This window comes from Chroicocephalus ridibundus, chromosome 6 (genome assembly GCF_963924245.1).
Source record: "Chroicocephalus ridibundus chromosome 6, bChrRid1.1, whole genome shotgun sequence".
Lineage (NCBI taxonomy): Eukaryota > Metazoa > Chordata > Aves > Charadriiformes > Laridae > Chroicocephalus > Chroicocephalus ridibundus.
In genome coordinates, this window is record NC_086289.1 from 59,963,484 (window position 1) to 59,974,214 (window position 10,731).

At 53.6% G+C, this 10,731-nt stretch overlaps 1 protein-coding gene across 1 annotated transcript; it reads left to right on the forward strand.

The window, feature by feature from the left end:
* The first annotated feature begins 6,906 nt into the window (after nt 1–6,906).
* SOX14 (SRY-box transcription factor 14) lies at nt 6,907–8,700 on the forward strand. Its single transcript, XM_063338354.1, has 2 exons — nt 6,907–7,208; nt 7,362–8,700. Exons 1-2 carry the CDS (start codon nt 6,937–6,939, stop codon nt 7,657–7,659), a joined length of 570 nt encoding a protein of 189 aa, XP_063194424.1. The 5' UTR covers nt 6,907–6,936; the 3' UTR covers nt 7,660–8,700.
* The last annotated feature ends 2,031 nt before the right edge of the window (nt 8,701–10,731 follow it).

Here is a 10,731-nt window from a genome sequence, read left to right on the forward strand (position 1 = left end):
TCAATAAACAACAGAACTGACTGGCTGTTTAGACCTTGTTTCACTGGTTCAGTCCAAAGCTGTGTTTGCCAGACAGGCTTGGTGGTGCCAACCGGCATCTCTATATGTGATGTGCTTTGCACAGAGTGAACTCTACTGAGGGTTTCGGATATGAGGCAGAAGAGCACCTGGCCAACTCTTACTACCACGGATCATCTCTTGCACTGGAGCATCTCTTGCAACCGTGGTCATCTCCAGCAATTCAGGACCTAAACAAGATGCTTAAAACTTCCCTGCCTGCTCTGGAGGTCATCCAGATTATTTTGGACCATACGAGGGATGACTTCTCCAAGGTTATGGCAGACAGCGCACGTCCCTTGGTGCTCCTAGAGTCCTACCTTTGTACTGGGAATATGCCATGGGGAAGAAATGGCCCACCCCACCACTGTAGCTTCACACTGAGACACTGAGAACAGTCGTGTGAGTGGGGAGAAGAGCTCTGGAGTCCTTCCAGTAAGACAAATTGTCTCTTCATAGTATCCCTGGTGGGTCTCGAGGGTTACCTTCTCACAGGCTTTGTATTTCTCGTGAATATGTTTAATTGCAGTGCCATGTCAGTGTCTGTGGGAAGAGCAGGGAGGAAATTATATGGCTCTTGTGTGGTTTCGTTCATAGGTGGGAAGTAAAACCTGAGCTTAACTGTGGGCCTGACTCTGTTTATGGGGGCAGACCTTTCACAAGAGTGGGCACATTGACCAAAGAGGGCCGTTTTGACAAAAAAAAAAAAAAAATCTAACTCCACCTTGTCGGTATGTGTGATGCTGACAGATCCAAATTAAATGGAGTGGACATGAATTGAACCACCCTTCACTAAAATAACAGATGCTCCTGAAACTCTGAGCACCGCAGCCCGCAGGGACATCTGTGGCGACTGCCTTTAAACACCATTCGTCTCATTCAGATATCCAAATGCAAAATGCGGTACTCGGGGACAAGACATAGATTTGCAAGAACCCCGAGCCTATGAACTGGTGTTGGGATTGCATAAATCAATAGCAGGAGTATTTTCCTCCGTACCTTTGTTTCTTGACCAGACCGCCACTTTTCAAGTTATTTAACGGCACTAGAAGAATAACAGCGAGATAATACTTTTGAGCGTATCCTGTGTTTGCAGAACGTAGCAGTTGGTCCTGTTTGTCTGAGCTCCATGTGCTTTCCACGTGTAGTTTTCAACTAACATCAGTCATCCAGAAAAAGGCTACTCCAGAGCTCACCTGGAATACCAACCCCTGGAGGTCGCTTCCCTCCCCTACCCCAAGCTCCTCGCCCAGCCTTGGACCATCCCCTGTGCTTCTCCTTGCCTGATGTATAGCTGGGAATAATCACACTGCCATGCTTCACCCTGCACCGGGGAGGACGGCTGTGTTACCGCCGATGAAGCCATCAGCCTCCCCAGAAACGGAGGCGGGTGAGTACCTGAGATAAACAGTTCAGCCTTGGCACTTTTCTTGAAAGTTGCTGCTTCTATTTCAGAGCTCATGTGCCTGAAAGCCTGTCTGGTTTTTTGGGGGTTTATTTTTGTTTTTTTCTGACTGTATCAGTTGGTCTAATAAAAGGTACTACCTTTCCTCACAAGCCTGCTCTGCGCTTCTGAGCTCAGGTCATTTATCCTTCTCTTCATGCCGCTGACAATGACGGAGGCTCCCTGGCCATATAATATCTAGGAAGTCAATTCTGTGTCAAGCCCCTGGGTTTACATGCATGGCCACAGTGAATGTATTTATTTACCAGAGCGACTCATCAGCACTCCCTCCTGCTGCTTTTGCTGACAAGAAAGCGAATGGTGAACTCCACGGACCTTTCTCTGGGGACGTGGGCTGGTGCTCCCAAGGATCTCATGGGGCTCTGCAGCGTGGGTCTACCCAACGTCGAGGAATCCAAGCTGCATAAAGAGGGACTTCTTATGAGGGGGTGGAGTGATGGGACAAGGGGGAACAGTATTAAACTGGAAGATGGGAGATTTAGATGAGATATTAGGAAGAAATTCTTTAGTCTGAGAGAGGTGAGCCCCTGGCCCAGGTTGCCCAGAGAAGCTGTGGCTGCCCCATCCCTGGAGGAGTTCAAGGTCAGGTTGGACGGGGCTGGGAGCAACCTGGTCTGGTGGGAGGTGTCCCTGCCCAGGGCAGGGGGTGGGAACTAGATGGTCTTTAAGGTTCCTTTCAACTCAAACCATTCTGGGATTCTATGATTTCCACTAGGCATTTCTCACCCTGGAAATCCACTTGTTAGCTATTATTTAACAGCTATCGTTGCTAACGAAAGCCCAGGAGGTGGCACGGAGGTGGCACTGCCCCACGAGTCTCTTGCAGGGGCTGCACCCAGAGACCCTGGTGGGTCCCAAGGAGCCCGAACTACTGTCTGCGTCTGCCTGAGCAGCTTCTGCCCCAGCACCCTGCACTTCAGAGTGACAGCGATGTCAACCCGAGTGGCTGCTGACCTGACTGCCATCAGTATTGCTCAGTGCAGCACTTCCATGTGAACACACTTAATTTTCTCACCTGGGAAGGCTGCTATAATTCAGGGCACCAAATTCTGCTGTAAGGCAGTCCAGCTGCCTCACTAATCAGGACCTTCGCTCCCCACCATCCCCACCCCAGGGGCTGTGAGAAGACCTGCGACGGTGAAAAGCCCTGGACCTGCCCAGGGTGTCGGCAGGGGACGGGTTTCCCAGCACTGGTGGCTCCCCGGGGGGACTGGCCCCACTGCAGGGTTATCACCTGCAGGGAGCCTGAGCCGGGAAGGAAATCCCCCTGTGCGAAAATATACATCACCTTCCTCATTAACAGCTGACTACCAAAAAAAAAAAAAGAATGCTGGAAAAGAATAATGAACAGATCACCTGTGAGAAATGAGTTCTGCAAATGCATATAGAGCTGTGTTAAAGGATGGGCTGTTTAGAGATCGTGCAGTATCACGGATAAATAAAACAAGCAGAGCAAAAATCAAGTTTTGAAAGGGCTGTAAACTTCAGCTTCCCGGCATAAACCAGGTCCTAATTAATGGGGGCTGAGAGGATTCTCTGTTTCTGTAGCAAGTTATTCTACAACTCTCTCCCACGGAGATCGGTGCCCTCCCGGGAAGTGTCTCTTGTTGGCCAGTGTGAGGAAGCAGACACTGGGCAAACCACATCCATCACTGCCACCCTCTCCTGTCATCTGTCCACAGGGTAGTGACCTGCTCCGTCACATCTCTGCGTACAGAAGGCTGTATTGGTGTAACTATTTGTAGCTGTAGTTGCACAAATGCTTTTCTCAGGGCTGAAGGGGGGGGGGGGGGAGGGGACACGACACTGAGCAAGAAATACTGCAAATATACCCATAAGTATGTCTGTTCCGCACAGAATCTGTGGGTGCATCAGTGCTGGGTGCATATATTTTGCATATATATATACACACACACACTGGAAAATACTATTTGATGGCATGTGATTAAATAGTTTTTAGGATAGAGAAATATATGTATGCACTTGCATGTAAAATAACCAAATATGAAGGAAAAGTACCAAAATAATCAGCCGGTGCACTGAGCTGATTCTATATATTTGCAAAAAGCGTTGCTGTCGGTGGGAATCTCACCAGGTCACGCAGAACAGAGGAGAGGACCGGTGTCCTCAGCGTCTGTGAAAAGCATCAGAGACCTGAAAGTCTTTCCAAAACTTGCTCCCTTCAATTAAAAATCAATTAAAAATCCCCTCCCTTTCCTAGCGCCTGAAGCATTAAAAAAAAAAAAAAAGAAAAAAAAAAGTTCTTTAAAGATCCATTATTTTCCAGCAACTAAAAGTTTGGATCGGGGGTATTTTCAAATTATAGGTGCTGTGCACTTTGCCTCTTACTTTTGGCAATTGCAGCACTACAAGCCCAACCGTGGCTCCTGCGAGAAGGAGAAGGAGGAGGAGGAAGATGAAGGCAGAAATACAGCTCTATTTATGCTGATATTAGATCTCAGGCTACATGATCTCATCTAATTTAAAGTTACTCCAAATGAACTATCTCCCAGAATATAATTTTAATGTTTCCGTATCAGGCCATTCTTATCTTTCTGCATTACCATGATATCATTCAGGAATAATAATCGCACTATTAGTTTTGGTGTCTAAACAAGCTGGCGAAGAGAAATGGATTTCAGTCACCGCCCTGGAAATCGCTGCTGTCTTAAAAAAAAAAAAAAAAAAAAGGTACGAAGTTTATAAAACCCCATCCTCGGGGGATGTACAACTGCAACAGGTGCCCTGCCAGGACAGACGATTTGGGGTAAAAATGGAAGTATTTAAGGATGAAGGCGTTAGCATCGCGAAGGGAATCTTTCTTTTCCTCTTTGCTTTTTTTTTTTTTTTTTTTTTTAAACGACGGGGCCATATATAGGATGTAAATGACCAAACTCCAGCCCGAAATGCCCCGAGCTGATGGCAGAGTGATGCATGGAGGCAAAGGCAGCAGCCAATGAAAGCCGGGCTGCCGATTTTTTTTTTTTTATCACCATTAATATTGCGAAGCGACATTAACTGATTGGAAAGACTTTTTTTGCGGGAGCAGGCAAAGCCTGCAAACCATCACTCCCTTCCGAACGATTTGTCTTGCTGCCCGGATTTTTGAGAACGGCACCAGGTTTCCCTCGTTTCATCTTAGCGAGGGATGACGAATGACATAATTCCCCCCCCCCCCGCACCTCACGAAGAATCTGAGAATAAACAATGAAAACAAAGGGATTTTTGTATATTAAACGGCGGAGGGGAAAACACAACGTGCGGGGCCGAGGGGGGTCGGGGGAAGGGGCGGCAGCGCGGGTTTCACCGCGGATGCTCAGCGCGGCCGCGGCCGCTCCGCGGGGCAGAGCGCCGGCACCCGGGGCCGCTGCTACCGCTGTTTCCACCGGGGAAAAAGGGTATAAAAACCAAGTTTCCACGCGTGTTACCCCGCCATGGCCACTGCCGAGCCCGCAGGTGCCCGCCGGGGCGGGCAGAGCCCGGGGACCCCCGCCACGGCCCGCGGCGAGCGCCCCGACGGGGCTACCGGGCCGCCGCGTGGCACGGAGCCCCCCGAGGGGGGTTAACGTAGCAGGCGGCCGTGGGGAGGGGGGGCAGCCGGGGGGAAGGAGCCACCCGCACCCCCTTTTTTTATATTTACGGGTCCCGTATGTACGCAGCGGCTGCAGGAGCGGGGGGAAGGCTCGGGGGACCCCGCCTTGGGAAGGGGGAAATTTCCCCCGGAGAAGGTCCGGTGCCGTGGCGGAAGGCGGGGCGGATCCCGCCCGCAGCCCCCGCTCTGGGCACGGGGGTTCCCGGCGAGGGTTGAGAAATTCGCGGCGCGTTTCGGGGCGCAAAACGAAAAAAGCCGCTGGGACGGGGCGGACGGCAGCAGAGCCAAAACCTCCAGCGCTGCCGGCCCCCTCCAGGTGAGCGGACTCTAAATCTTGCCCCCCCTCTTCTTCCTCCTCCTCCTCTTCCTCCTCCTCCGCCTCCTCCCCCGGCCCCGCACGCACAGGGCTCTACCGGGACATGAAAGTCATTTGTTGCAAGCGGAAAGGAAGAAAGCAGGAAATAAGGTCGAGGGTGACTTATACTATTATTATTATTATTATAATTATTATTATTTGGAGGAGGGGGGGAGGTAGACACCCACCAATAGCGGGCCCCCGGCACGGAGCGGACGGCGGCGGCGGCTCCCCACCGGGCGGAAGGCGAAGTTACCGGCGGAGCGTCTGGGGGGCCGGGGGGAGCCCGGAGGGGCCGGGGTGGGGGGGGGCCCGGGGAGCCTCCCCCCGCCCCGCCGCCCGCCCCACTTCTCGTTTCTCTCCCCGGTCGCTCTGGGAAAACGGAGCGGAGCGGGGAGTGGGGGGGGTTGCGGGGGTAGAGGCGGCCCGGCGGGGGCTTTTCGGAGCAGGTTTGTTAACCAAAGCAGGTGCTAAAAACCAATAAGCCTGGAACAAACGCGGTGCCCCCCTCCCCTCCCCCGGGATCCGGGACAATTGTTTCCATTTAATAAATATTTTCCCCACGGGCGTTTCGCGGGAGGCAGGCAATTATTCAAAGCAAGCCGGGACGCGGGCCGGCTCCCGGGGTTAAGCGGGGCTGCGGAGCGGGGAAGCGGGGAACGGCGGGGGGGGGGGTGGGTGGCGGAGTGGGGGGGTTATAAGCGGGAGAGCGGCCCGGAGCACGGCGGAGCGCAGCGCTCGCAGCCCCCCGACGACAGAGGTAGCCGGGAGAGCGGCGGGACCGGCCCCGCTCCGCACCCCGACGGGGTCGGAGTTGGGGTGGGGGGAAGGAGGATGGGGACGACCCCCTTCGCCTCTCCGCTTCTCTCGCCTCCCCCGCAGCTGCTATTAGCGCTGCAACTCACACACACACAAAAAAAAAAAAAAAAAAAAAAAAAAAAAAAAGCCTTCCTTTTGAAGGGGATGGTGTCCTCCTTTCCCCTCCTTTCTTCCTCCTCCTCCCTCCCCTGTCCCCTCCCCTCCTCTTCCTCTCGCCCTTCCTCTCTCCCTCTCTTTTTAAGCGGGTCCCCCTCCGCGCTGATTGGGCGCCCGGCCGCGCTGCCAACGCCCGCCCTGCCGCTATGTCAGCCTGCCCGCCGCAGCCCCTCGCCTTTGAACTGCCCCACCGCCGGCCCGCCGCTCCGCCCGGCGGCTCGCCGCCCGCCTAGCCGCCCGCCGGGGCCTCCGCGGGCCGCCGCTTCCGCGCCCCTCCGCGCCGCTCCGCGCCCCGCCCCGGCAGGGCTCCCGCCGGGGACGGCGTTGGCGGAGGACCTGTGATGATCAGCTGAGCCCCGCTCCTCCCGCTCCTCCGGCTCCCTCGGCTTCTTCCTCCTCCTCCTCTTCCTCCTCCTCCTCCTCCCGCCGCCGCCGTCCAGCGCGCCCCTCACCGCAGCGTCCCGCCGAGCCGCCCGCCCGCCCGGCCGCAGCATGTCCAAGCCCAGCGACCACATCAAGCGCCCCATGAACGCCTTCATGGTGTGGTCCCGAGGCCAGCGGCGCAAGATGGCCCAGGAGAACCCCAAAATGCACAACTCGGAGATTAGCAAGCGGCTGGGCGCGGAGTGGAAGCTGCTCTCCGAGGCGGAGAAGCGGCCCTACATCGACGAGGCCAAGCGGCTGCGGGCGCAGCACATGAAGGAGCATCCCGACTACAAGTACAGACCCCGGCGCAAGCCCAAGAACCTGCTGAAAAAGGACAGGTATGTCTTCCCTTTGCCTTACCTCGGGGAAACCGATCCCTTAAAGGCCGCCGGGCTTCCCGTGGGGGCCACTGACTCTCTGCTGAGCTCCCCGGAGAAGGCCAGGGCTTTCCTGCCACCCACCTCAGCACCTTACTCCTTACTTGACCCCAGCCAGTTCAGCTCCAGCGCCATTCAGAAGATGACTGAGGTTCCTCACACCTTAGCCACCAGCACCCTGCCCTACGCCTCCACCTTGGGATACCAGAACGGGGCGTTTGGCAGCTTGAGCTGCCCCAGCCAACACACCCACACTCACCCCTCGCCAACCAACCCGGGCTATGTCGTGCCATGTAACTGTACCGCTTGGTCGGCTTCCAGTTTGCAACCTCCAGTTGCCTACATATTATTCCCAGGCATGACCAAGACTGGGATAGACCCCTATTCTTCAGCACACGCGACTGCCATGTAACACCCACCCACACCCCCACAGGCGTGTGTGTGCGTGTGTCCCCTTCCCCGGGTGGCAGCCGGAACTGGGATTCCTTCGTGTGCATGTACATAAAACCTGCAGGAGCAAAAAGGCCACCCGAAACAGGACACTGCTGGCCACCAACCGGCCGGGACAGACGCGGACGCTGCCTCGGGGACTCGGAGATGCTCTCGCCTAAACCTCGCCCTGAGAGCTGGCCCCAGGCTCGGGGGGGATCTGCAATGGCGGGGTCAGATAGGAGCCCAGCACTTGTAAGAGTTGTAAATGTGTTTTAAAAAAACAAAACAAAACAAAACAACAAAACCCAAGCGAACCTTGAACTGCCCTTTCGGGACAAAGCGGGGAGGGAGGGGGAGAAAAAGGAGAAAAAAGGAAAAAAATAACCAACAACCAAGAGAGAGAGAGGCAGTTTCGATTTTTATTTATTCTCTTAATGTATATGAGTTCTCCAGGGTTTCATGTCACTTGGACTTGACTTTGGGAAGTCCCGGTCTTACTATGATTTTTATTTTTTATTTGGTTTTGTTTTCCTTTTGCACATTGAAAGATGAGATCAGCTGTGTTATATATATAAATATATATATATATTTTGCCACCACGCACTACTAGGTAAAATTGCTTTTCATGTCAGAAAAAAAAGCTCTTCAAAGTTAAAAAAAAAAGACAAAAAAAAAAAGAGGGGGAGAAACATTTATATTTAAAACATATGATAGTGTTTGCTTAATTTAAAACAGATAGTCCTTAAATTTGTGTGATCCAGTGAGACTAGATCTAAGTTTACTTTAGACAGAGCGTCAGGTATGAAGTCAGGCAGTAGAATTGTAAAAAATTAATAATACTAATAATACTACTACTAATAACGAAAAGCCGAATAAAAACCGATGGTAATTTAAATATGTTTTCACGATGTCTTGGGAAGAAGAGGAAAAATTAATAATAATAATAATAATAATGATAATATGTATCCGGCAGGATTTTACCTCGTTAAACCTTTTCATTTGTTGAACAAAGACGTTTTGAATAAAGACAATCTGTCATCAAACGAGGCAACTGCGTGGTGTAAATGCGGTGCCCCGGCTCCCCAGCCCCGCGTCCCGCACCGGGGGCTGCGGGCGATGCCCCCCCGCCCCTGGCCGCGGGGGTCCGGTTCTGCCCGCAGCCCCCGGCGCTCGCCGCGGGGCCGCCCCCCGTCCCGTTGACACCCCCCGCTCCCCCAGTCCTCGGTGGCGGATTTCACCGGGTTGGGGGCGGTTTGGAGCCGTTCCGGGCTGGGTCGGGCTCCTTTAGGAGCCCGTCGGGGAAAAGACGGCTGCGGGGTGAGAAAACTTGCGAGACGCGGGGACGGAGCGGCGGCAAAGCCCAGTGTCTGCGGGGGGATGCTCCCCTGCGCCCTGCCCCCCCCCCCCAAAAAAAAAAAAAACCCAAAACAAAAACCACCCCAAAACAACCCCTCGGGGCTTTCCCAAGTTGCCTCCCGCCGCCTTGGAAGTTTTACCGGTGCGAGGAAAGAGATTCTGGAATGGGAAAGGGGGTGTTTTGGTGGCGATGGCAGGGGCTTGGTTGGAATTAGCATCTCGTCCGGCTCAATTAGTGATGTTTTGGCGGGTGTGTGTGGGGGAGCATTCAACCTTTTGTGCAGGGAGGGGGTGTCGCTGCGGAGGGGGGGCAGAGGCGGAGGGGAAGACGCAGAGGTCCGTCTGGAGGAGCTGAATAGCCAGAGCGATGCGTGTTTGGATGTGCTTTGCTCATTAAGTGCTCTTTGGAGACCGATGTTAGAATTAAACGGCATAACACAATTAACATACATGGGGCTTGAATGGGAGGGTAAGCAGAGGAAGAATAGATAGATAAATAAATGAGAGATCAGGCGAAGGTAAACAAAAGGGGAGAGGAGAAAAGGGCTGAAAGGAGAGGTTAGAATGGCTGCTCCAGCCTTGTTTAGCATGACAAAACGGCTCTTACAAATGAGGACAATTAAAGGCGCTGGCTTCGGGAGGGCCTGGGAGCAGCGGGACGATCCGCTGGGACACGCGGGGCTGAATGCGGCCGGCGTGGGGCAGGGAGGCGCCGGCAGCGCCGAGCGCTGATTTAACCCCAGCTGACAGTGGCTGTCAGCCCGGGTGACAGCACCGATAGCTCAGTGTCCCTTAACATCCACCCAGATTAGTCTGACAACGAGCGGAGGGACAGCGAGGGCGGGGGGGGGGGGGGTGGGGGTGGGAAGCGGGGGGAAGAGCCGGGCCCCGCAGGAGAAGGGGGCAGAGCGGCGGAGGCGGGGGGGGGGGGGGAAGGGGTGTCCCTGTCCCTCCCCCGCTCCCCGCCGCAGCGGAGCTTTGGTGGGACCTTCGGCACCCCCCCCGAGCCAGCCGGACCGGGCCGGGCCGGGGGGGGGCACGTCGGGGCGCTGCTCCACGGGGCGGCTCCGGCGGCTGCGGCGGGGAAGGGGCTCGGTGGGGGCCGGGGTGCTCGGGGCAACACCGGGCCGAGGTGGGCAAAGCGGCAGGGCTGGAAACTTTAGCGGGAATCTTTTCTTCCTACTTTCCTCCTTTTCTTTCCCTTTCTTTTTGCTTCTTTATTCCTTTCTTTCCTTTTTTCTTTCTTTCTTTCTTTCTTTCTTTCTTTCTTTCTTTCTTTCTTTCTTTCTTTCTTTCTTTCTTTCTTTCTTTCTTTCTTTCTTTCTTTCTTTCTTTCTTTCTTTCTTTCTTTCTTTCTTTCTTTCTCTCTTTCTCTCTTTCTCTCTTTCTCTCTTTCTCTCTTTCTCTCTCTCTTTCTCTCTTTCTTTCTCTCTTTTCTTTCTTTATTTTCTTTCTCTTTCTCTCTTTTCTTTCTTTCTTTTCTTTCTTTCCTTCTTTCCTTCTTTCCTTCTTTCCTTCCTTCTTTCCTTCTTTCCTTTCTTCTTTCTTTCCTTCTTTCCTTCTTTCTTGCCTTCTTTCCTTCTTTCTCTCTCTTTCTTTCTTTCTTTCTTTCTTTCTTTCTTTCTTTCTTTCTTTCTTTCTTTCTTTCTTTCTTTCCGTCTTTCCGTCTTTCCGTCTTTCCTTCTTTCTTTCCTTT

Bases quoted from the DNA above. Each gene is read 5' to 3' on its own strand.
- SOX14 (XM_063338354.1), top strand. From the start codon at position 6,937: ATGTCCAAGCCCAGCGACCACATCAAGCGCCCCATGAACGCCTTCATG. The intron at 7,209-7,361 runs GTATGTCTTCCC...ACTTGACCCCAG, and splicing joins AACCTGCTGAAAAAGGACAG to CCAGTTCAGCTCCAGCGCCA.